General features: G+C 40.3%; 1 protein-coding gene across 12 annotated transcripts in view; it reads right to left on the bottom strand.

Annotated features, from left to right (window-relative positions):
- The window catches only part of ENOX1 (ecto-NOX disulfide-thiol exchanger 1), a 353,570-nt gene that overhangs the window by 14,481 nt on the left and 311,300 nt on the right, over positions 1-27,789 (bottom strand). For all 12 annotated transcript variants that reach the window (XM_058829123.1, XM_058829121.1, XM_058829113.1 and 9 more), the window contains 2 exons: positions 13,235-13,342; positions 8,688-8,744 (listed from right to left, as the gene is read on the bottom strand). In XM_058829123.1, the coding sequence (XP_058685106.1) occupies positions 8,688-8,744; positions 13,235-13,342 (165 nt within the window). The remainder of the gene's footprint in view (positions 1-8,687; positions 8,745-13,234; positions 13,343-27,789) is intronic.

The following is a 27,789-nucleotide window of genomic DNA, read 5'->3' on the forward strand; positions in this document are numbered from 1 at the left end:
AATAGAAGCATTTTCAGGAGTGAAGATTAATTGTATTATGGTGCTCTTGACATTCTATTTTTCTGATCCGTTTGCCAGAGAGATGCTTTCAACTTTTTCATTATAAAGCTTTTACTATTGTAACTTTCACCTGCTGAGTTTTAGGCAAGTAGCAATAATCTGAAAATGCTTTTCTCATCGAAACTATCTCTTCATATTTTTTCATTGTATTCAAGCACATTTATTTTATGGGAATGTACATACGCAAAATATGGAAGACTAATAGGAAAGTTACTTCATGCTCGTTTTCAAAAGTATGATCAGGTTGCTTCATTTTCTAAAGCTGGATTTATGTGTAGGTTCCTGATGACTTAACACAGATGTTTTATGTGATGTGAAGGTGGTTGCTTTGCAAGATAAAAGGTAATTGTCATTTTGCACATTTTGTTTTAGGGAATTGCAGCAAACCAATGGCTGGCTGAATGAAAGCATCACTTGCCCACCAGCTCTGCTGAAGTTATCATAGGAGGAGGTACTTCATGTTTACTTGAGATTGAGAATTTGTGAAAACCCTTTGAAATGATCTTTAGCACAAATATTGCTCTTGCAATCTCTTTAGAATGATGCACTTCCAAAAGAAAAGTTAAGAGAGAAAAACAAACGCTGTTAGTTTCCCTTCTGGGACTTGTAGAAGTTTTTAAAATTACTTGGTTGAAATAAAAAGAAGTAGCAGGCAGGGAAAACTAACCTTAAATGTCTTACGAGAGTGAATGGCTTTCTTCATGGTTTTGTATTTGAAAGATATTCACTTTAGTAATCTCCACATCTGAATATGCCAAAAAGTACCTAAACACTTTGGAGTTTTTATTCCTTTGAAGTGGGTCTTGATCAGGATGACGAACTCTTTCTGATGTTCCTTAGAGCAACTTGGGAATATTGTTTGATGAAAAGCTCAACATGACCCAGCAGGAGTGAGCTTGCAGCCCAGTAAGCTGTTGGAGTCTGAGATACAGAGTGTGTGCCCTTGTTTCTAATATTTAGTTCTAGGATTCAAGGAAACACTGAAGTTCATATAATATGAAATTCATGAGCATGTTTTCATGGTGATACATGAAAACAAATGCTAAAGTTAGATAGGAAAAGTGTAAGTGTGTAGATTAGAAAGTTCTTTAAATCACTGGGTGAAAAAGTAGTTTAGAGAACAGGAGACAAGATGGAGGATTTAGGGTGTTGTCTCTTGTCCTTCTTCTTTCTTCTTCATGTTCTTCTCCTAGGGGTGTTTGGGTAGTAGTAGGTGATTGGGTAGAAAATGCCACAGTGCAGCACACAGGTGTTGGGTCATTGGGTCACTAAGAAAAATAGCTTGGTTGGCATCTGTTAATTGGGTAAATGGACATATAAAAGACCTTGAAGAAGATCTTTGTTAGCCATTTTACCCCTTTTCTATCATAGTGCACATAGCTCCTTGTACCTTGTAATGCTGATAAGAGAAAATAAACAACTGAGACCGAACAAGAGAAAACCAGGCTTCCTCTCATCAATCTTCAGTTCAAAGGGAAAAAGAACCCAAAACCAAAAGTCCCTAATGAGACAGTAAGCCAGTTGTATCCTGGGCTGCATCAAAAGAAGATTATCCAGCAGGGTGAGGGAGGGAATTCTGCCCCTCTGCTCTGCTCTGCTCTGCTCTGCTCTGCTCTGCTCTGCTCTGGGGTGAGACCCCACCTGTGGTGCTGGATCCAGCTCTGGGGCTCCCAGCATAGGAAGGTCATGAACCTGTTGGAGCAATGCCAGAGAAGAGTCATGAAGATGATAAGAGGGCTTCAGTAACTCTCCTTTGAAGTAACTCTCCTGTGGTTGTTCAGCCTGGAGAAGAGAAGGTTCTAAGGAGAGACCTTGGAGTATCTTGACGTACCTAAAGGGGGCTGCAAGAGAGGTGGAGAGGGACTTTTTACAAGGCCATGCTGGAACAGGACAAGTAGAAATGGCTTTATACTGACAGAGCAGGTTTAGATCAGATTCTAGGAAGAAATTCTTTACTGTGAGGGTGGTAAGACACTAGCACAGTTTGCCCAGAGAAGTTGTGGATGTCTCATCCTTGGAAGTGTTCCAGGCCAGGATGGATGGGACTTTGATCAATCTAGTCAAGTGAAAGCTGTCTCTGCCTGTGGCAGGGGATTGCACTAGATGATCTTTAAAGCCCTTCAAAATGAAAACCATTCTATGAAGAGTGGCTCTTAGGAATACTGAAGTCCCTTTCTCACTTCTGTCACTTTTTTCTATTCTGTGAAAGCCAGTTGGAAGGCACGTGAGCGTGGTGTACAACCCCCAGGAGTGCAGTAGAAGGCTTGTGGCTGAAGCAGAGGTGGCCCATCATCCTTCAGGTGGTTGCGGGGGAGCCTGAGTGCTCTGACAAGCCAATCTGCCTTGCACACTGTGTGGGTTCAGCACACAGCTGCATATGTATAAGGCTGAAAGTTATTCCTCACTAGAAATGACAGGATGACTCCTGTATACGTGTGCAGTATAAATACTCAGGGAAAATGCTTTGGGATGAAAGGCTCCACATAATGATCAGATATTATTAAAATGTCAGGTAGCTCTGAGCATTGAAGATCTGTCTCCCTGTGGAGCTCATATGAAATTTAAAGTGAAAAAAAAACTTTTGTGATTTGCTGAGTGGGTGGCTGAATGGGTTTTATCATTGTGTCTCAGAGTTCTCTTTCTCCTCCCTCGGATGATCAGAATTCACTGCAATCAAAAGCCAAATCACTCTGACACTCTTAATTAGGGACAAAGGAAGTGGTGTGATTTCTTGCTGCACATTAAAAAAGGGGTTATTGCTACAGCCCAGATCCACTTCAGGCAGCACATTCTGTGTCAGAATATACCTTGGTCTGCTCCCTGTTTGCTCCCTGTAGGGTTCAATCATGGCTGGAATCTCATAGAGACTCTGATTTAGCCAGCAGAGACCATGCTAATGAAACTGTCTTCTGAAAAGGCAAACCAGGGCTGGGGTGGAAAAGGGGGGAACTTGGGGAGATTTAATCTACCAGTGTAAAAGAACTTCTAGAGGCTGAGTGGGCTCTTTGATAATACCCTAAACAGCCCGTTAAACTTCTGCTACTTTTCAGGCCTCGTGGTATTGAATTCAGGAGGTGGTCATTCCTCATGCCTGTCACAGGAAGTAGGAAAGCTGCTGATCTGTGAACGGTCAGAGCTGCTTGAATCTATCATGCTCCATGTGCCTTAAAATGAGGAAATGAGAAGAAATTAGTGATGGAAGGGCTACAAATAAATGTCTGTAATGGAAAAAGTAGGGAGTAGAAAAGAGGCACAGCCACTCCTCACCCCCTGGCACTGGCCCCACCAGGACAGAAGAACCACATTCAGTGAATGTGTCTCTCAAAAGCCCCTGTGACTGCTCCAATCCAATCAGGGTAAGGGTCCTTGCACCTTCTCCTAACGACACACCCATGATGAGAAACCAAACCCCACTTCAATCTTTTCAAGGACCTGTCATCATCCCTGCACTCTCCATTATTCCTGCCTGCTGTCTTTATACACCTGCAGAAGGGAGTAGTTATAACAAAAGGGGCTGCAGGGTGACCATAGTCCATGCTCTTTCCTTCTCAGGCATGGCAGAGAGACAAACCCCAGCTGCTGGCAAGGGCTGCCAGGACCTTTTCCTTATCCTCTAAAGCACCCAGGTGTCATGGCCACAGTTTCTGCAGTGCCCAATCACACCCATGTGCTCCAGAAATGCCTGCTGCAAGGGCAGAGGACCTCATTGTGGGGAGCCCAAGGAAGGTACTCAGTGACTAACATCAGTTTGCTGAGGCAGAGGTTCACAGTTTACAAAGCTGGGAGGCTCACACAGGAGAGAAACACACAATTCCTGACATATGCAAGGCCTGCACTGGGGTTTTCTGGTCTGTAATTTTAGACTCAAATTGCTCTTATATAAGCCATATTGAGCATTTTTTATTGCCAGCCTGTGCTGTTCTGGAAAGAGCAAGCCTTTTGAAGAGTGGGATTACCAGGAAATGACTGTTGCACGGACAAGGAAGTGAAGCAGAAGAATCAGCAATCACTTGGGATCTTCATCACCAAAGATGATCAACTTCTGTCCCACACTCCCAAACTACTGGGATGATTTTGCACTCTTCTAGCTCCTACTCCTCTCCCTGTGTTCAGGACCCTTTCCATCTCACCCAGCTCAATGTGATGCTGGCACATCAAATGCCATGTGTGTACTAACACACACACTGAAACATTCACAGCAGGCACCTTTGGATGCCTAAATTAAAGCTTTATATAGTGAAGTACAAGAAGTGAACTCTGATCAGTTTGATTTTTTAAATCTTTTCCTGACTTGTTGCAAAAGTAAGCCTTACTTAACCATTTTTTCTTTGATGAAGATCATCAGTGATTAACCTACTCTATGAAAAGAGAAATCTAGGGTGTAGTTAGGAATATCACCACTTTCAGTGTAATATAAAGTAAGCAATGCAGTGATATATCCCCCCTCCTCAGAGTCAAGGATCATCTGGAAACTGCTTCAAAATCAAATACAAAAGACAAAAATTAAAGGAAGAATCAACACTAAATGTAAGATGCTTAAGCTGAACTCAAGAAATGCTCTGACAACAGCTTCAAGCATTCAAATGGAAAAATGCATCCCTGCTTAATATTATTGATTTTGTGTCTGGAGAAAAACCCCGGAACATTGTGTCCAAGCCGCGGGAGATGCTAACTGAAGGCAGACAGACAAATGCAGTCAAAGTCAGTACTTTGTTCAAACAACAAAACTCAAAGAGAACAAAAAGCTGGTCAAAAAAAGCCCACCCTTGTGGTAAAATCAGTTTCAATCTCTGAAATATATTCACTTCAGTTTATTATGTTATGGTGGTAATGAGGTAACCCTAGAAGTTTTTTGGCAAAATTCTGACTTTTTAACCTGATGGGAATTTACTTAGTGACTTCAACAATGTCAGGACTTTGCCATGAAATTGCAATCAGCATTCAAAATGCTTCTGTGGCCATTATTCATGTCTTGCTTTGGTCTGAATGTATCAGGCAAACTGATACTCTTGATTAGAATTTTACAGCACTTTTATAAAGGGTAGGAGTCATTCACAGCAGTCATCTAAGGAAGGCAGATAGCTGACAAGGGAGAGAAACAAACTCCTGGAAGATCACTGAGTAATTGTAAAATGAGACTTGTATAAAAAAAAAAATCTTCCTTTCTCCAGTTGCAGTAGAGAGATACCATGGATGTTAACTTTCTGACCCCAAACCAGGCCAAATATTCACTGTGTTTGTATGCAGTGCCATAACTATACTGAATTCAGCAGTGAGCAAAAGGAGATCTTTGATCAAAACACAGAATTAATTTGTATACCAGGGGCTTCACAGAAAGCCACTGAACTTATAGAAAGAGTAGAAGAATAAATTGTCTTTGCAGAGTTAGTCACAAAACATCTGATTAGCATTTTCCATTTGCAAAGTGGTCTCTACTCGAGCACAGCTCCCAAGCATGATTATTTTTTTTTCATGTTGGGAGTATTCAGGTCCCAAGAGTCTGGGAACATCCTTGAAGAGGATTATATCTCAAATTATGATTGTCCAGTGGTCATTATTTTCACTTCAGTTAAGACAGAGATGTGAATGAAATACCATTTTATGCAGCAATGAAGAGGAAATGAAAAGGGGGTAAGATTAGAAGCAGGAACTGATCTCTTCTGAAGCACAGGACTGATGGAAATAAGCACTCAGTGACAGCACCTCTGGCAGTGCTTGCTGTTCAAGTCTCTGTTAACACCAGGCCAGAATCTCGGGCTTTGTGTACTGCCTGAGCCCGACATTTGGCCTTTCCTGACACAGAGTATAGCTGGGAAATGTCAACAGCCATAACAAATATTACTGCATGTACCTAGCAAATCACTCATGAAACACCCTTATGACTCTGTAAAGAACCTTGTAAGATGGTTTTGCTTTCTGGAAATAACAGATGTACTGGCAGTACACTAAAATTTTCGTCTACCCCACCCCTGCAGATTTGTGCATGAACTGACATGCAGGGAATGTGACGTTGCAATTGCTGCAGCCTGTTAGTCAACTTAATTAATTTTTCTGAAAAAACAAGAGAAAAAAAATGAATGTCAGTTTGTAGGTTGGGCACCTATAAATTAATTCAGGAAGGAAGTTTTTCTTTTTCCAAAGGTGTCCAGATCCTTGTCTCCCTTTCAGGATGGTCAGGATGATGGTCTCACATAATAAGCATGTAGAAGACCAGGTCTAAGTATACATTTTCATCTGTATCTGCTTTTGCTAAGAAAAATATTTCCACATTTTATTTTAATTGACACCATTTTCTAATGTAAAAGATTATGCAGACTAGTGCCATTGGGAGAAACCCCAAGTGAAGAAAGTGATCTTTAAGGTTACAATATGGGCTTTCTTGATGTGTATGCACTGTGCCTAAAGTTTCTTCTGTCCTTTCCAGGAGCCTCATTTTCTGCAGAGTAAGTAATCTAAATAAGCCACAGAGTGAAGATAAGACTGTGTGTTCAGTGTACAGGCATACGTTGCCATTTTTCCTTACCAACACCTCCCACTATTGCTCGGCATGTAGAGGTATTTCATTTGCTGAATTCAACCTGTCATCTGTAACAAATATGTCCTAATCCAATTATATGCATCACAGTTCACTAAGAACCACGCAGGAGCCACCAAGCCTTCTTCTCTTTGATCATCCCTGATTTGCAGTGGCCAGGGGCAAAACCCATTGAGTCTGCTGAGAATATATGTGGAGACAACCTGCAAGGCACAACACCTGAGTGCTACATATTTGATATAAATGACAATTGTTTAAAAGGCACTTCAGCTTTCATTTTACAAAGTTCATTATCGTAGCAAATGTTTTAACATCAGTTCTTTCCCTCTATTTCTCTATTTCCATTTGTACTGCTGTGCTTTCTCTGATTTCATGGTGGTATTATTGTTGAATACATGGCTGCAACTGTGACTCAATAATTGTAACTATCTGGTTTCCTTCTTTGCCATTAATCTAGGTATCGACTTCTTTTCTTAAGAGTCATATATTGCTGTGAGACCAGCTGGGGAAGAGCTCATGGAAAAGAGGGGCAGAAAATATCCTATGGAAAATTCAGGCATTTGAGACTTGTACAATTACAAACTGGATCAAAATATTATGTTTTGAAAAATTTACTATTAACCAAAGATTCTGAAATATTTTGTTTTAGATATCTGGGAATGATGTACTGAAACAGTCTCTTTACAAAATTGATATGTTTCCTTTCAATGCTATTTCAACCTTTATATTATATAAATATAAAACTTTCAAGCACTTCTGTTTATCCAGTTACATATAAGCTGAAATGGTACAACTTGAAGCTTTCAGGTAATTTCTCTTTAAAACATTTCAGTACTGCAAAAGATTGTTTCATCCATATTTTTGGTGAGGAAACAAGTTCTTTTAGAGAGTTTCTAAGACTTACATGTAGATATTCCTCTAGGATTTCCTTTGGGAAACCTGCAAGCAGCCGTTGGACAACGAACAGTTTTTAGCTAGTATATGTGAATATTTCAAGATCATCGTTGGATTAATGTATTTTTGGTTTGCAAACAGAATCTTTCAAAGGGACAATGGGATGCTGTGCAGACAGACTGCAGCTGCAGATTTGTTGGAGCTATCAGACAATATTGAATGTCTCCTGTCCAAATGCTGAGAGCTACGAGGCTCTATCGACTTCACTGCGGAAACGAATCACAATGAATGAGATTTAGGAAAGGATTAAAAAAACGAGGACAACATTTCCTTATCAAAAAAGCAGTTCACAAAATTTGAGCCTTCCATTCAGGTTGGAAATAAAACTGCTTTCCTGACTGAGCCATTAGACAACACATAGACTAAAATAGGTGCTAAAATATACTAGTGTTTAAACTGTTGCTAGTTCACTTGGCCAGGAGGAAGATATCGCATATAATCAATTTTAATATTCATATGTTTTTGACAAAGCACAAGACTGCACAGTTCAGATGACAAACATAGCAGGAAACTTTACTTTTTTTTTCTCTTCCTCCCTTATGGAAATTGCTGTTTTCATGGCAAACATTAAGGGAATAACAGAAGAAATTTATTTTTTTTTTGGCAGCAGGCTTTAAAAAACACGACCTTAAGAGTCCTTTAATGTTTTTGGACAAAATAATGATTCAATGAATTAATTTAGTCCTCTTGTGAAAATTAACTTTCAAAATTTTACACATATACTTCACTTCACTCAGAACTGAAATATGGCCAGGCTTGCCCAGCTGGAAGGTGGCAGCCACAGAGACAAATGATATAACTTTGTAGCTTGAATAATCCTGGACAGGACACTAAGGAAAAGCATTTCTTTTGCAGTCGTTTCCATGGTATCTTTAACACCCACATAGAGCAAGTAGGACACTGGTTGTTAAAGTCTCATCCAAATAAATCCTACAAAGTAAATTGCATGGAACCCAATTTATCTACCTCGAATGGAGTTCGCTGGGATTTGAACCTGTGGCTTCAAGAAAAAAAACCCAGACACTTCAAACCTGATGTGCAAATCATTCAGCCATTCTATCAGCTTTAAGACATACATAGTGAATTTGAGACCATACACATACATGTACTAAATCTATACATAGACAAATGTACATACATTTGCTTGAGATTCATCATGCCCATTGATTTCTGCTAATTCCTTGGCACTTTTTAACTGCAAAGAGTAAAAAAAAAAAACAAAACAGAACAAAACAAGCACATTACTTCAGTATTTCACACAGTTATCTTTGATTTATTTGAAGGAGCATTTTATAAAGCTTCCAATGAGAAAAACAGATGGAGCATATAATTCTAATGAGTTTTTGCTCAAACCATTTTGAAACCAACATACTTAAGGCTTGATAGGTTGGCAAAAGAAAAAAAAAAAAGATAAATAACAGGACTGAGTCATTATTTTTTAAATAATAAGATTAGAAAGTAGTTTCAAGGCATAAAAGGTGCATAGATTTCTCCCTCAAGAATAATAAACAATTTAATTTCCCATTGTTGTTGCTATTAATTTAAACCTTACAATATATGCAAGTTCCCACTAGCTAAATAGTGTTTTGCCAGTGATTACTTTTGAATGATATATTTTGAGGTAAGATGCCGAGGTGCTACCATACACTGTCTTCCTGACATCATACCTAAATAACTGACATGGCTCCTGAGTATGATGGAAAGGCAGGGGAAGTGAAGAACAGCCCCTTATTTTAACCAGTGGCAGGAAGAACTGAGGAGACACTGCAAATATATGACCTGAACAAAAACTCTTTTTTCCCTCCTGAATTAGCTTTTAGGGAAAAATCCAGGATTACATTGGGAATTATAAAGATCACTCTCAGGAGATTTAAGAGAAGTCCTAGCTCACATCTTGAACCACAGTGAAATATGCTGTCTTTCATCCTGTGATTGAGCAAACAGAGCAAAGAGGAGACACCGCAGCTGTCCTGAGACTATAAGCCATGGAGGTTTTTACACTTAAACAAAACTTACAGATTCATTTGCTCTTTAGGTTAAGCTCTGAAAAGTCATACTTTTACTGTAATTTAATTCACAATAGATATCATGTGGAGGAGGGGGATGGAGGGAGAGGGGAGGGATGGGGAACAATAAACACAACTTTCCTCTGAATTCCTTTTTTGCCAAAGAAGCTGAGTCCTAAAATCCTGATGAAATGGAACACTAATATGTATTGATCAGTATCTAACTCAGAAGTGTTGGTGGACTACCCATCCTAGGCAGGGTTGGTCACCTTCATCATATTTTTGCTAGGTGGCAACAACTGAACTCAGCTGAACTGAGTGTGATTCAGCTCCCAGCTCTTCAGTTTCCAATCTGACAATTAAGGTAAGCAGGCCATGGTCTATTCGTACCTTATTATGCAGGGCTGTGAACTGCACCAATTCAGGAACTGCTGCTTAAGCCACTAAACCAGTCCTGATGGAGAGGGAAGAGGGCAACACTTCCTGATAAAGTAGTACAAATGATATCTGGGGACTGCAAAATCATCAGTTCTCCAGGTGCAATTCACTGAAGCTCATCTTTCAAAAGCCTCAAGAAGTCTGCAATTTATACTGACAGCAGGGTGGTGCATTTCCAATGAATGCTACATGTTTTCCCTACCCTGAAAAAATAACCATCCTGTGAAACCACCTCACGGTGAGGATAGCTGGTAGGAATGAGCTGTGATGGCTACTTCCAGCCAAGCACCAGAATGAGGTATTTATGCATCGCAGTGTGACCAAAAGAGCTGTTTCCAGATTCTGCCAATTCTTTGTTGTAGAAATTCATCCAACATGAGCAGTTCTATTAGGTTCAGCTGAGTTTCTCCTCTGATTATGAGGTCGGGGAAGCATGCTCAGTTTTGTAAAATTGCTCTCCATGCTGATGCAAGTGTCCTGAGTGCTCAAGAAATGCTGTTAATTGCTTATGCTTTGCCTTTCCCAGAAGAGATGATGCTTGAGCCTCTCCATCTCTTTTATTACACACCATGGTCTGAAAAGGATGCTAGGGCTCAGCAAGGAGGTGCCTGCATCCATGCCAAGCTCTGCAGGAGGAGGTGAAGGTGAACCAGTGGAGGTAATGGCAGAAAACTTAAAGGTAGAAAGTGCACAGCTGTATTCCCACAGGTAAAAGGGCTGAAGTTTAAAGGTTAAAGGCCTTTTTTTCCCATTTTTTTTCTAAATTATTACTTAAATTATATTTTTCTCTCATATGTTAAATGGGGAAATGTTGGAATAGGAAGCTCAGAAAAACATACAATATTGGAAAAACAGGATTTGCCTTGGCCCCTAATCTGACTGCAGGGCAAGTCAGGGGCGAGTGTGATGTTAGCAGTGGAGAGTGTGCTGAGGCAACACACAGACCTAGTGCCAGCGATAACCAGGAGCCTGCCTGGGAGGAGAAGGGGTGAGGAATCAGAAGTATCTGTTAAATCTAATGCTGTGGTGGGGTAGGCCTGACTCAAATCAGTGGGCATGAATCCCATGCATGAATAGACAGCCAGAGCTGATGGCCACGTACCAGGTGTCATTCAGAAGCCTTTTGGCTATAGCAATGCAATATGGTTCACCAGCAAGCAGACTTCTCCCAGCAGGACATCCCAGCCTGGATGTGGCCAGGTGGGTGCGTGGAGCAGCCATGCTCAGATAGAGCTGCACCTCCCTGTGCAAACGCCCTGAGCGAGGCAGGACAGGATCCCTTTGCCAACTCGGGATGGAAAGGCAGTTTTCAGAAAGCCTATCACAAAACCAAGCCATAAAGTCAAGGCAGGAGTTCTGTGCGATTTATTTTTGAAAGAAATGCTCTATTTACTTGGCTCGGCTGGATGATTTTCAATACCCATTGTGAATAAAACATACAGATAAGCTGTGGTGCTTGTAAAGGAAAGCTGTGAGTCTTGGCAAGTGGGGGTCATTATTGCTAGGGCTTCTGCTGTTCTGGAAACTTTTGGAACTCATTCAGGGTTCTTGGAGGAGCACAATGGCTGCCTAGCACTCTTCAGGAATTCTCGCTACTTACAGTCTTGGCCTTAGGCGTGTTTCAGAGCTAATTCTCAAGAGAAATGCAGATCCATCCTGCCTTTCTTCCAGCTACTGTTTTGCCTGTCTGCCTAGCATGAGTGCACATTTGTTTCACAATTACAAAGAGTCTGCAGAGATTCAGAGGTCTGCCCTCGTGGTCCCTACTGAGCCTCACACTGCAAGATCTTCCTATACGTTTTTGCAGCATATAATTGCTACAAAGATATAAAATAACTTCATGCAATTATGCAATTTCCGTTTTTCTTTTTTTTTTTTTTTTTTTTAAAAGCACTTTATAAATGCTATACCTTCAAAGCCATGTGAAAATGGAAATGAGATGCAATTAACTCAAGAGACCTGGTGGAATCTGTGTTTATAAAGATTCTGTCATTACCAAATCCACTCTTTCTCATGGCATTTTCTGTATTACAGTCTTGCCTCAGCTTTCATTTAGGTTATCTCTGTGACCATAAGTCCTAAGAACATGTATCTGAACATAAAAGCTTCCAGAATCTAAATTATTAGTTTGTAGAATACATTGTCATCAGATATGTTCAATGATAAATGTTAAATGTGGAACAATGTCCCAACTTTCATAATGAACATTAAAAAAATCTGGAATAAACATAATTTACTTTTCCTAATGTGTGCATTAAATGTATACATCTGTGTGCAGATATATTCAGACACATATGATGAAAAATCTTGAACATAAGAATCATCCGCATTTTAAATATCTGCCACCTGAGCAATTCAGATCCCACAGACCTTAAATTGTAAATACTTAACCGAGACATTAAACATATTAGAAGAAAGTTTATATAGAAAGGGTTAAAAGAAGATCTCAAAGCAGAGACTGTGCCTGTGCAGCAGAGGTGGGGATTTTCAGTTTCAGTGTGTCCAAGCTAGACAGTCTACACATAAAACACATATTTTTTGCACACTGCACTTGCACACAATGCACTTTTTCTTCTCTAAATTTACAGATTTAGGGCCAGACTTGCTTTTTGCTGTGTAGCTATCCATCTTACCATCCTTATAAAACAATACTATCAAATATATTTCTCTGTGTTATAGTACACCTTAGTATCAAAGAAGGTAGGATAATAATAAGATTTACAGAGATTTGATTCTCACTGCTTAAATAAGTGCATTGATAACTACTTTTTTAATGCCATTATGATAATGCCACTGTAAGTTTTTTATATATTAATACTTGTGTGAATTACACAGGAGATGCCAAAATGTGGGGTTTTTTTTGAATACTAATCTTAAAAGGAAGCGATATTTTGGCTTAGTTATATTTAACTCCCCCAACATTTTTTTAATTCAGAGCAAAAACACTTAGCACTGATATCCATGTAGAATACATAAGAGGAAACACTACTCAAGACAGGAAATCCAGTATTGGACAGTATAAAGTAAGGATCCCTTTTCACTCTGTTCTCTCAAACTCTGTTAGGCTAATCAGAGCAGGCAGACAGGCCACATAAGGTTAGGTCTTGCTCACAGCATATCCTGTGGTCAGAGTCCTATGGATTTTGGAGGTGAAGCCATGAGACTTTCAGAGCTAATGGTTTTGCCTTCCTTCCCCTTAGCATGCTTAAGCCAGCATTTTTCTCCTGCCAAAATCACTCACCTGTTCCTGCAGGACTTTAAGCATTGCTTGTGTGTGTGTTTGCTCCTCCTTTGCTTGCTCCAGTTCAGATTTTTTGTTATTTAATTCTTCCTGTATGCTCAGCAATTGCTGCACAAACAAAAGAAGTTTCTGGTTAGCCTCCAAAGCAGTTTAAAACCCTCAGTTTGACAAATACTCATTTCAAACAATATTTTGCAGTCTGCTCCTCCATTTAGATTGTTGCATAATCTGCTGTGTCTAAATGGACCAGAGGTAAATTATTTTCATCTGCATCTCCGTCTGCGGCAGTGCACCACAAGTAATGCATCTGCTAATGTGCATTAAGCTATTTGTTACATTAAAGCAGAAAATCCTGGTATAATATGTCACCCACAGAGTGACTGTCACATCCATCTGAACCAAAATCTTATTTGTAGAAGTATATGTGGTGGTTTTAATAATACTGGGGTAAACACTATGGTACATAAATAATTTAAAAGCACAGTCCCTTAATATAATTAGTCATTGGCCCACAGCCATTTTCATTCTATGCAAAGCAATATTCTGGAAAGCTTTCAGACTGACTTGCCAAGAAGACAAAGGCTTTCCTTTTTTATTTTTTTTATTTTTTTTTGTCTTGCGCTGCGATATTTCATTAGATCAGGAAGACTGATGCCCTACAATCAATATATCAGCCAGGAAGACTGCTGATCTACTGTCAAAACAAAAAGCTATGACCAAAATCTATTTTTATGAAGAGAATTCTAGGATGAAGGGACATATTTGAAAGCCCAAGTCCCCTGGTCTTGGCTAGCTTTAGATTCTGCATAGATTTATTGTGACTGCCAAGAGCAGGTCAGTAGATTTAATTAATTCTGAAATAGTTATATGCTTTTGTATTGATGTGAAGAATGTTAGACACTGATGAAGAGCAGGAGCAGACAAACAGGTGAAGAGTTAATGTGCTTTCTCCTAGTGAATAAGAAAGGAAACCATGATTTTCTGGGGCAACATATTGCTTGTAAGCACACTCCATTTAAAGGACTAATTGAACTACTAATTGCTTTACTAACATGCATTACTGATTTAGCCATGTACCTACGTCTAAAGCTTAGTTTATGGTTGTGCTTAGGGGTGGTGGCTGACTCAAACTGATGTTGCAGGTGTTCAGCTTCTTGGTAAGTTACAGACAGCAGACTTAGAAAAAGTCTTAGCCTTGTTCCACTGCACTGGAAGTCCCAGACATCAAAGGACACAGTGTCAGCATTGTTTTCAGAGTGACTTGGAAACAGATGACATTTCAGGGACTGGTGGAGTTCTTGGTAGTGTATTTCTGTTGTAAGTGAACATCAGTATGATGGATTAATTCAGCCACTGAAGTAAAAATACACGTGGGTATATGTCTGATTATATCTCACACACTCTACAGTCCAGCTGAGTTGGTTAGCTTTTTGATGGATCATGTCGCCTGGACTGTTCCCTGGGAGCCTTCAACAGACATTCTGATATGTGTTTTCACTCTACCACAGCACAAGATCATTTTGAATCTCAAGACTCTTCCATGAAATAAATAGGTCTCTTCCACCGAGGCTCACACCCAACCAACTTTTTTGTGGGAAACTCTGCTTTGCCATTTCTCAAACAGGGACATGTTAACCTTGCCTGTTGGGTACTACTTCCCACATTTTCAGAAGATACACTGGATTTATGCACACTGCCATAGGTCACATGCTGACACCTATGCAGGTTCAGGGTACATGCAGAAGGGACCATCCAGTCACCCCATGTAAACTCATGTTATAAAATACTTCTAAGGTTCACCTAGGATAGTTCTAGTTGATGTCTGCAATTTAGAAAGAATGGACCCCAGTCCTCAGAGGAGAAGCAGAGAATACAAGACACCAGAAAGATGCCATAAGCCCTCTCAATGGTCACTAGTTGGAACACCTGAGATGTGACAAGCAGACGCCTAAGAAGAGCTGGTGAGATGTCCTCTCCTTAGCAGCTGCAACCTGTTTGACTTCACACACCTGAACATATCATGAGAGAGGAGTCTTGGGCCCATGTTGAGCATTTATGTCTCCATATGGCACCAATGTGACCAGACTCCACCTTGATCCTGGTTGAGAGAATTTTACTCCAGCTTCTGGGAGAAACCCTACAGGCCATCCTTTTGAACAACATAAATTCACATCTGGGAGATCCCAAGTGAGTTTTCAGTTCATCTTGGCCCTGAATAACCTTTTACTACTGAATGACTGTTACAAAGAGGAAACCAAGATTGACTCTTGGGTTGAACTTGTTTACACAACTGAACTTAAACCTCCTTTATCCCACCCACCCTCTCTCCATGGTTCTCCCATGGCCATATTTTACTTATTCCGGATCAGCTCATAAACTTCCACTGTTTTATTTTCACATCTCCCACTGTGACTTCCCACTGTGATTTAGCCTAATTATATATCTCTTCTTTTGACCCTGACTTTTCCTGTTTGGTGTTTAAGGCAATTTCTCCAAAACTGAGCATGGGAGGAATTGGTGTGGAAGACACTGAAAGCATGAGAGAGAGAGGGAGATGTGATGCTTTGCATCTTTGTACTTGGCTCTGGACCAGCAAGGAACAGGAATCCCAGGAAAATATCCAACATTCTCAGTTTCCCTGGGGTAAAAGAATGTGCATTCTCATTGGAGTATGAACTACAAAGTGCTTGATATGAGATAAAACCTTCGAGCAGTCTTAGTGGTTAAACTGTCAACTATTGAAGGTTTACTGTGTGTGCATAGGCTTCAAAGACAGTAAATGTGTCCTATTTTCACAGGGGTGGAAAGCAGAGTAACTGTAACTAAGATATCCTATTCCCAGTCATACATAAGGTTTTTCATTCACAGGACTGGGACCTTCCCATTCAACCTCCAGAGATGTCAAAATTTATTAAAATTTGGAGCCATCCCTTAGGGGTTTAACTTTCTTTTTCTCTCCCTCATATTTATCTCTAAAAGCTGCAGAATCTGCTAATTTTGCATGGGTTGGGTTTGGATAATTCTTTTTCCTGAGTGGTTGATGCTGCCACCAAGAAGTCGTAACAAGGAGTTGTACCTGCCAAACAGCATATTTTTCTCTTTTAGTCTCATTTTGGAAAATGAAGAAATAATAAATGTGACTGAAAGAAAATATCAGCCTAAGACAGATGAACAGCCTGAAAAATTTCAGCACAAACACGTGATGTTTGGCAAAGTTAGAAGCAAATGGGAAAAGGATCTTACACTGGCAGAAATGAGACAAGTTTCATAAAAGGGACTACTGTCATGCCTGCTTATAAGCAGACAGGCTTTCCATAAAGATTATAATGAATGATGCCAAGATGCAGGTATTAATTATTCAAAATTACTTTGTTTTTCATACATATATCTGCTTATTAAAAATTGATCCTATAGATATTTCTTCTGCCCTTGAAATTTCTTGCAACTATATACCACAATCAATCAAAATAAAAACTTATTCTTGCTTCCAGTGATTATGCTGTCTGATACTGTTCCACCTACTTTGCCACCTCACACAGCCTTTCTGCCAGTTTCCCTGTGTAGGAAGCTGATCTACTACACCAATGCTCACCACAGCTATGGAAGTGTTTGTTCTTTCAATTTTGTCTCACATCTCTGGCCATTCCATTTAAGCCCTGATGTTTCCAGCTTTGTGACACAGCATTCAGACAGAAGTTCCCCGGTTTTATCAGGCAAAGAACTGATTCCATGGATATACAGCCAGGAAATATCTGGCCCATATTTCTGTTTTATTCCATGTCCCCTGTGTGCAATACTTTGGGTCTGCGAGGGTGCCCTGCATGTTATGCAAGTGTCCTCTCCCTGAACCAAAATGCAAGTGTCAGGAAGCGGAAAAGTGTATCACAGGGCTCATCGCAGCTCTGATGATCCTGAAGAGAGACACCTGCAGAGCTCCACCAGTAACAGCCTGGAAGCTCAGCTGGTCTATGTGCAACCAAAAGCCTTTGTCACCACGACTGCCAGCTTGACCCTAGGAGATAGAGCTGTGTAGCAGCTCAGATCAGACAAGATCAGACTGGCAGACATCACTAATATCCTCTTACTGGTATTTCCAAAGAGAAGATAGGAAAGCCAGAAAGAATTAACCTCCTGGTTGCCTGTCCAGAGATCAATCAATGCATTTTAGACCCCCCAAAAAATGGAAGACATTGCTTCCAATGGCTACTCTGGAACTGGTCTGTGTAGAAATGGTAGATATCACTATTGCTTGTTAATCTTCCTTCATTCACAAGGACCAAATCCTCCCTGTACATAATAAGCCTGTAGCTAATTCCATTATGTAGGGCAAAAGAGGGTGTGTGTTTTATTTTGATTTTTTTTTCACACATTCCCACTCCAGTGCTGAATCCCTGGCAGAGACAGTTCAGTACCACCCATATTGCATAGATCTCAAAAGCGTAGACAGAAAATTACCATCTTAAACCAATCTTCGCAGCTTCTGAAACATTAAATATAGATGGCATTATTGAAGCCAGCTGAATTACTCAGGCTGTGTACAATGCAGCACCAGTGTGGCCGAGAATGCTAACAACTGAGCAGCACACACTGCCTTGGAATATATGAGAAGTCCTAAAGGGAAAGTAATGGCTTGCAGTTGTGTAGCATTGTGCAGCCATGAAACACTCCTTCTATTTCCTCTCCCCCTCCCTGCCCACAGCTCTTCATTGCTCCCCAAAAAGGCAGTGTGGATTTGAATATAAAATATGGACATACCTAGAAGGGTGGTCGCATCCGAAGCCTAGTTGGATAGACAAGGATCCCATAAGGAAAGCATGATTTCCAGCATGAAACCAACAACTTTGCATGCAAAGAAAAGGGAGGCAGATCAGAAGCGACCGCAGGGCCTGGGGCTGTACTTGGGATGCTGTAAGGCTGACAGAATAATGAAAAAGGAAAAGCAGCATTTTCCACAAGTTTAGCAGTTATACTGCTGAATGATCCTGCCCCTGCTATTTTGTTTATGATTTTCTCTACAACTGCTTGAAATGAAGCATGTAAAGGTTATAAAGATCTTAAAGAAAGGGCAGTGAGGAGGAGCAGACGAAAGAACACCTCTGGAGTGGGAGTGTTGACGTCGAGCACAGGTTGTGCAGGCAGTTTCAGCAAACTCAGCCTGTTCAGCCACAGGAAGGAGGCACAGACTCTCCCATTTATGGAGTAGCTGCAGAATGTCCAGAAATGGTACCCATTAAAGGTCTCTGAAATTAATGTATCAGTCAAACAGGGATGCTCTTACACAGCTTAACTGAGCCAACTCAGTTGAATGGTCATCTTCAACACTCAGTGAACTCGGGCAAACTGGATTCTCCTGCCCATATAATGTGTAGGAGAAACATACTCGCATTACTCTCCACTTGCTACCTATAGGAAATATATCCCTATACAGGAAATATTGATTCATTATGTGACTAAAAAGAAGGTGGAAGTTGTGTGTCTCAAATTGGCAGGCTGTATCCCAACCAATGCTGCCAATCCCAACCAATCCCAACCAATGCTACTTTTTTCAGTCTAAAAGAAACCAAGGCATGCATGTAAAACAGTAGCCTTGGGAAGCAGAACTCACTTGTGAAAAAGTGGAGTCCTTTTCCCGAAACTACACAAGAATCAGAGAGCTGAGAAGTATGAAACCACAGGCATTCAAATGACTGCAGCGTTCACCTAAAAATTTAAGCACTCACTTATGATAGCAATTTCTTACATTTTATTATTTTTTTTCTTTTTCCAAAGTAAAACCTTGTTCCATCTTTTCTAACTTCATTTTATATAAAGAAAAATAAGTTAAGAGTTTGCCAAATGGAAAATGACAAAAATTGCAAGGAAATGAGTCTTTTGAAATTCTTAGAAGCTGTTCACAAATACAGAGAGGAAAGATGGCAAATGTTTCCTTTCAGAATCTTCTTTAGGTAGAGGAAAAGAAAAAATGAATTAAAATGAAATCAACTATTTGCAAAATAAAAACAAAAAGTTTTTACCCTCTCCCAGTACTTCCATGTACTGTCTGGAAGAGTGTCTTTCTCTTTCTGCAAGACAGACAAGATTTCATATCACAAATGGCCAGCACATGGCAGGCTTGAATAATGAGAAAGTGACTTCCCAGCTGAGCAAATATGCATTAGTAACAAGACGCTGATGAGGCCTGACAAATCACCAAGGAAACAGGAGAATGTGAAAGACAAGTCAAAGAAGCTTTAGAAATGAGCCCTCAAGGAAGTTAGCCATGTTGCAGCAAGGCGTTATTAAAACAAAAAGTATGGCGGCGGGTTTGGGTTTTTTAAGGGATTTAAAAGAAACACAGTGTAGTAGCGCAGTTTCTCACCCCTGCCAGCACTCAGAGACTGGCTGTATCCCTGGATGCATGGATGGCATTGTTTGGATGGATTGTGGGGCTTGCAATGACAAAAGAGAGCTGCTGAAGAGCTGCACGTGGATGAACAGCCCAGCTCCTGCTTGACAGGCATTCACCTGCAAAGTGAGTTTTCCTGGCTCTCTGGCCAGAGGCAAAGACCACGCTGAACATGTTTGCTCTGCAGGTTACCCACCTCAGAGGGGGCTGGGGATCTGGAAACACACCTGATGGAGGAATGCGTGTGGTGACACTAAAAAACAAACTTGTCCAGCTGCTTCCTTAGGGAATGTTTGCCGTGCTTCCCTTCCCCTGCTATTAGACAGACTCTAGAAGCCCTACAGCTCTGCAGTGCTCAGAGTGGTTGCAGGCAGGCCTGCATCCCAAGAAATAAACTAAAAGAGAAAACAGACAGATGGACACAGACAGACTGAAACTACCTAGAGGGACATTACAGAGGAGGTGGCGTCAGGCTTTTCTTGAGTAGTTTGAGGACAAACAGACAACAAGAAACATTTTTGTTACACGGGAGGAAAATATTCCACAGTGAGGGTGGCCAACTTCTTGAGCAAGGGCTCAGAGAAGCTGTGGACTCTCCATCCTTGGGAGTACCAAGACCATAGCTGGACGAGGTCCTGAACAAAACTGAGATGACTCCAGAGATGTCCCTGTTTTGAGCAGAGGTGTACATGACCTTCAGATGTGCCTTCTGACTTCAGTTTTTCTAGGATTCTAGAGAAAAGTTGATAGATATCAGAGAATTAGCTCTCAATTTCTTTTGTTTTTTTGAGGCTTAGCAGTTCAGCCACACCAGCTACAAGAGGCAGTGCTAAGGGCTGGGCAGCAGAGGGAAAGAACATGGGTGGTGCAATGAATGGTTTAAGAGACAGCCTACAGCTTTCCTCTGCCACATAATTTTCTATATAACTCTTACTCATCAAGAAAGACAAGTTGTCTTCAGTCATCTATGGACTTTTGCAGCAAATGAAGAAAAGACCAAGTCCTTAGGAACCTTACAGAATCAATCCTTCATCTCAGAATTTAAATTTACTAATAAGACATTTAGCTCTATAGCATCAGGGATCCCTCTCTGGGATCTGGGTTTCATCGCAAGTTATGCAAAGTCCCTTATTTTGGTGGTGGCCTGTGAAGGGGAGAAACCTGACAAAAGCCCATTGTACCTCAATAAAGCTCCCTTATTTCTTTGCTAAATGAGGTGATTGGAATATCACATAGCCCTTGACTTTACTGACAGCAGGTGAGTAGATCCTGATCAGAGAAAGCAGGCTGATCCCAAATGAGCATCATGTTCCCTCTGCCCTCATATCTGTCCTCCAAGGAAACAAGGTGGCACCTTGCATGATGCACAGTCAAAGGAAGACACGATTATCTAGTCATAACAACATCTTCAGCCTTTCACTTGTACTGTCCATTGTGGATAACTCTTCATCAGTTAATGGCATTTTCGCAGTGTGATCCCATTTCTTCCTTCATGGGACTGAAAATGAGCATGATACAGCATGTCTTTTCTCAACAGACCGGAACAGATCTTTTAAATTTTGATTTCCTATTCAACAAAAAATATTTTATTTATTTTGATGGGGAATAAAAATTTGATTAGAAGAGCAATATTATGGAAGAGAATCAATTTACCCAGTGTAATTTCCACTGAAACACAATTCCTAGTAATGGCAACAGAGTTCTTAGCACTGATAGCATCAAACACATTTGGAAATTCTAATCAGCAAGCCAATGCTAGTATTTAGGATCTTTTAAAAAATTCATGTAAGATCACTGGACTGTAAAACTTATAAGATTTGTCCTTTACCACCACTGGACTACACAAGCATGTTAATGAAGATATTAGTTGATTTATTTCATATTATAAATAAAATGTGTGCACCCAATTATTTCTCAGTGAAGGGTTTATTCTCGCTGACAATCTCAGTCTAGCTTTATCAACACTAGCAGGAAAAAAGATGCTACTCTCCTCCATCTTACCACTAGAACAGCTGTTGGGAATATGGTGCTTAAAGTATCTGTGGGCCCTTATTTACACTCCCCTAATATTACTGAAGTGGTGGTTGCAGAAGTGGGAAATCAAACACTACTTTCAATAAAGAAAGGTTGTTAAACAGAGAAGAGAACCCATTTGGCTTGTCTGAGATCTGGTAAATAAATAGCACTTAATTGCCAGCTGCTCCTTTTTTTTTTTTTTTTTTAATATAATCAAAGGAGTAAGTGTTTTCTGGAAGTTTAAACATGGATTGGACTGTACAGAGCCCTGAAAAGCACCAGAGAATTAAGGCAACACTTATGGGAACATTTCTCTATGTCCTGGGGGAATCACATATTTCTTAACCAGTTTACAAAATATCAGCCACTGGGTGAGAGAAGGAACAGGCATGGAAGTGAACATCTGGATGTTGAATCCAGTCCCTCACATTTAACTTGTAACCCTTCCCTATAAGGTTAGCAGTACTGGAATAAGGTTATTCACTATAAGGTTATGGAGTATTACTACTCCAGTGCCACTTTTACAGAAAAAAAATAAAAAAATCTACCTGTAATTCATGCTGCAAGAGTAGCAATTGAAAACATTTCCACAGTAATTACTCCACTCTGTTTATTTACCAGGTAAAATGCAAATAAAAGGGATATTTATTTTTTATCTCTTATATTTATTCTTCTTTAATGCTACTTTGGAGAAGAATCAGTTTATAGTTGTGCATAAGTATGCATTGGTTGGGTTGTATGCTGAATAGGTGTTTGGTGAGCAAGAGGTAGATGGAATAAAAAAAGGCCACAAATCTCCTCTGCACTTAGGCTATATTAATAAATACCGCCATAACATGCTCCATCTATTCAACAATGATCTTAATTTCACCACTAAACTCCTACTAGAAACTGTATACTTAAAGGTATATCATTGTTATAATGGCCATGGCACTTACAAAGCACCAGATTCAGCAATTTTCAGCCACCAGCATTTGTGTCTGTGGCTTCTGACATTTCAGAACGTGTGTATGTGACAAAAAGGAATGGCTGTGACAGTTAACAACATGTGTGAAGGATCTGAGACCTGCAGACCTCAATGCCAACTGAGGCTTACTGGAACTTAATAGGTGGTAGATTGGTTAAAAGACTGATAAGGGAAAAAAAAAACCCCTCACAATGCCCTCCCCTCTGTCTGTTGCAACCTCCTGAACAGAAATGTTCTTTTTGTCCCTGCTCCCACTGAAAGAGTGTGGACCATGGGAATATTCAATTCTACTACTTGTATGAGAAAAAAGCTAGGAAAAAAGGGAAGGAAAGACCTCAGCAGTGCCATCTCTGCTTGTAGAAAAAAATTCTGCTAGCTCCATCTGAAAATGGATTGGCTCTGCTCTAAATGCTGGGAATGGTAGAAACTCAATTAATTTCAAAGGCAGCATAGTGAAGCTAGCACCAATTACCTTTGGATTTTCTACTCAGGAGAGTTACTATATTTTAGAGGTACATGGTCTTGCTGAAAAAGCTGATAGAGGCCCCTTGTGACACCTCAATTAGACAAAAGGGTTGTAATCTGTCTCCCAGTGATGGTACTATGGAAAATGTGTGCTCCCCACAGTCCACATCACCAAATATGTACCCTGACCACTCTCCTTTGAGGGAGCAATGAGTGTAAAGAGGGAGCTGCAGTGCACTCCAGCAGCAATTCCTACTCTCCCAACCTCAAAAGCGAGGCATATCAAAGACAAAACAGTCCTACCCTGTATGAACACTAAAAGCTTGAAATGAGGTTTAGGGCTGGATATTAGGAAAAATTTCTCCACCAAAAGGGTTGTCAAGCTTTTGCCCAGGGAAGTGGTGGAGTCACCATCCCTGGAGTTATTTAAAAGATGTGTAGATGCTGTGCTTAGGGACATGACTTAGTGGTGGACTGGGCAATACTGGCTTAATTGTTGGATTTGATGATCTTAAAGGTTCTTTACAACCTAAATGATTTTGTGATTTTATGATTGCTGGTCATCTGGCATTTATCAGAGCTCTTTAAAAAAGGTGTACCAGTCTCAGATGCACGCGCTATTTATTTTACATGTTAAATGATTAGTAAACTGCAAAAGAAAGTCCTCAGTAGGTAGGAAATGCCAGGAGCAATGTGGCCTTTGCAGAAAGACCTTGAGTTGCATATTGAACAGCAAGGACAGGAAGGTATTGAACAGGTGATGATTAACTGTGTACTCTCTGCCTGCAGCACCAAATGGGGAAGGGTCTCTGAGGTATACAAAGAAAAATGCACAGGCAGTGGTTCTGGCAGCTCCTGGCTTCTGACTGTTCAGGTTCATAATCTGCATTGCAATTCACAATAAATTGGCATTGTCTGGGGATAAAAAGAAGACAAAAGTGGACTTTTATCACACTGCATCAGAGTGACACCCATGTGGGTCATCAGCAGAGCCAGAATATGTTCAGTCTCATGCTGACACATGCTGAGCTGAGTTGGTGGCACTCCTAGAAGTGTGTCAGCCTTTATGTCAGCCCTACACCTGCCACACAGGACTGTCACCTTTGTTCTGGCTTTCCAGCTTGAGCACTAATTTTAAGAGAGGCACTGCAGCACATCCCCTGCTCCTGCAATAACCCCGTGCATTAATGCACCCCTGGCAGTGCAGGGGAGCCTGTGCTGTCACTGTTTGGAGTATGATCCCAAGCCCAGCCAGTGAATCAGGCCCCCTGGGGGCAATGAGGTGCCTCTTATATGTCTCAGACACAGCCCAGCATGTGCAATAGCAGAACTGTAGGCATTTGTGTACCTTTCCTGGACATAACACCGATGGAAGCATGATTTAAACAGGGATTTGTGGATGACACCCTTGCCTGCAGGAGCTAAATTCAGCCCATCATGCTCAGGGAATTATTAGAGGAAAGAACATTATCCTACATTTACATGATACGATGAAGCACCATGCAAAATGACCAGCCTATTGGCAAGTGTATCAGTTCAGGAATCTGCACAGCTACACAAGCAGGGCCCCATGCCTTGGCCAGTTAAGCCTGACAAAAAAGGTGGAGCTAACTTGTTAAATTAGAGCCATGTTAAAGAAGGTGTGCTCTGACTCAGGACTAACTTAAGGCTTAAAACATTGCACTGATGGCTGTGCTGTGCAAGTGGTTCATGAACAATCTTGGATGCCCGGCAAAAATCCAAAGTTTACTCAAACACATGCTAATGAGTGTCATCTCCTATGTGGCAAACTGACATTTTTTCAAAGGCTTGCTAACACTATGAGTTTCAGACATTGTATAAAGGATCTGGAATACATCATTAATTCAATAGAGACTCACTGTCAGATCCTGAGCCTTTGTTTCAAAGCATAAAGGTGGCAAGCACATTTCTTCAAGAATTATATTTGATGGACAATATACAATAAAAGTATATTTTCCATGCTTTGTTCTTGGAATAGCTGAGAGATTTTGCTGAGGACTTTTTTCAAAAGAATTCTGCTTGCTAATCCACATGGAATACACTAAACTAAATGGTTAAAATTTGGAGAAATTATATAGCCACCGAAAATCGAGCCTTATAATTTTGAGCATTAAGCAACACTACTAGGTGATATTTTCTGCATTACCTTTAGTCATGTATCTGGAGAAACATTTTAGATACAGAGGCAAGATTAAAAAAATTCCTCCAGCTGTGCTGTGAAGTGTTGCAAAAATAGTTACAACTAAAACATCCTTTCTTGTGATCACAGACTTTTTTAGACCATACCAAACACTGCTGGAAAAAAGAGCCATTCAAAAAGTGATCTTCTTGGTATGGTGTTCTCATATAGAAATAAATTGAAGGCAATACCACCTATGCAGCAGTGACAAGTTAATTCAATTTCCATCTCAAAATCAGGTAAAGTGTATCTCATTTGTTACCATGGATACAAGACATTATTTCCATTTGTTTGAGATCTCACAGTGGGTATGAAATTAAACTGTGACACAGTTTTATGGAGGAAGTTGACTAAAACCCCCATAAGTTCTATGTCATTAGTCCAGAGGATTTTCTTTTTTTAGACACAGCAAATAAGGAGGTTGCTACTACTGTCCATAAGGTACACTTCATAAGCAAACATCTGTGTGATTTTCCTGATGCTTCTTTGGATCAGTGGGAGTGATAGAAGAGGAAATATGCATCTATTTCATCAGTCCTGCAAATACAGGGAAGAATCCTGAAAAACATCCAGATGGTAGAAGTACATTAAAAATACATTGGTGTTGTGTTATTTGCTATTGTTTGGCACCAAATATGTTTACAAAAAATGTCTTGATTCTGACAATGCATGCAATTTTTCTCAGATAAATCTGCTTTTCAGGCTGAAGCTCAAATCACTTGTTCTCTTGTTTTCAGAGTTAGAATAAGAAGTGTATGAAAAAGTGGGGGAGAATGAAGAGAAAAGAAGAAGGAGAAATGTGATTTTTAATGCTGACATATATGAAGGATTCAGGAATTCAGTGGCATTCAGTTTACCTTGTCTGAAATTAATTTTAATATATACAAAAGGATAAAAGGGAATACAGGTCTTCTTGTTAAATTATTTATACTCAAGTCTTGGATATATATTTAATATTTCATAGTGAGACTGATTTCCATAGATGCTGAGCACCTGCTACACTGACAGATTTCAGCTAAGGTTGTCGTCTCTCAACATTTACAAAACCAAGCTGAGATAAAACTGAGTCTACCTAAATCAAAGGTTTATTTCTATATATTCATGCATTAACTGCATGAAAATCACAAAGGTTATGGAATGTCATGACTGTGGCAAATTACTGAAATCCAAAACCATCATCCATCTGCTTAACTGACTGATAATTTCCCACCAAATATTCTGAACTTCACCTCCCGTGCTTTCTGTGTTGCTGCTCTCCTCAGCATATTGTCAGACTGGATTATCTGCAGTGTCTTCTTCAGCTCCTTGGGCCATCTCTAATTATATCCCACTGGGAGCAAGTGGGTCTGACCCTGAGATGGCAAACTAGAAAAACTGAGAACCTCACAGTAAAACTGTCACAAGCACAGAAACTCTCAGAGGAATAGGGACTACAGTGTCCACGGCCAGCTGAACAGAGAAATAAGTCAGCCACTCTGTGTTATTGATTTGCATTATTAACATTTGCTTGAAGTTCAATAAAAATCTATTTATATTCTACAGACTTGATTATACTTTATCCAGACACCAGACAGAAAATTATAACGCCAAATGGGTGCTAGGGCTTTATAATTTTTTTAGTAGTATTTTATGCCTATTTTTTACTAATTTTAATGGAGAATTAGCAGCAGAGTGAAATATAGCACAATCTTTGCATATGGTGTTAAATTTATTAAAACCATGATATTTAAGTATCCATTTATATAAGGATAAGATCATGAACAGACCTAAAGCTTATCTAAAGTATACAGAAACCTCAAGTATTTCTGAGTAATGACTTAATTCTGAAGTCTGGGAAATATTTTATTCCTGAATTATCAATTACTTATTTTCAATTTTTAAAGCATTTTGGTCAGAATTATTCCACCACCCAACAAATCACCCTGATTTTGTAAAACTTTGCAGGCTTAAAGTGGCTTGTGTTGATATCAATATGTGTGTAGGGTTGCCTTGCGCTTTGTCATTGGGTGTGAGTTGGGATTTGCAGATTTGCTGGATTCGATGGGTAGGTACCAGGACAGCCATGCAATTTCTAACCCAACAAGGCAGCTCATATGTAAATGAGTATCTCCTGGGTTTTGCCATACAAAAGCAGCTTAGCACAGTCTGGAAGTGGGTACAACTTGTCCCCTTGCGGAATCTAATAACCGGGGGTGACAGAGGAGCGTGTGCAATGCTACAGATGAAAGAAGCAAAACTAACCTCTGCATGCCAGGCTGAGAGGCTCCACTCCAGCTGGGAGCACAACCCAGCACTGTGGAGAGCCACTGCCCTTGTGCTCTGTCACGTACCAGCTGAACACAAGTGCCTGGGCAGGGAAGATGCTGCACACACGTGCACGCTGGATGAGGGCTCCCGTGTGTCAGTGGACATGTCAGACAACACAGTGGGAACAGTCTGGATGTGCTTGCCAAGACTCACCCAGCACAGTGTCAGGAGCACACTAACAAATAAGGGATAATAATTATGATAAACTGACACCC

This window comes from Poecile atricapillus, chromosome 1 (assembly GCF_030490865.1).
Source record: "Poecile atricapillus isolate bPoeAtr1 chromosome 1, bPoeAtr1.hap1, whole genome shotgun sequence".
Taxonomy (NCBI): Eukaryota; Metazoa; Chordata; class Aves; order Passeriformes; family Paridae; genus Poecile; species Poecile atricapillus.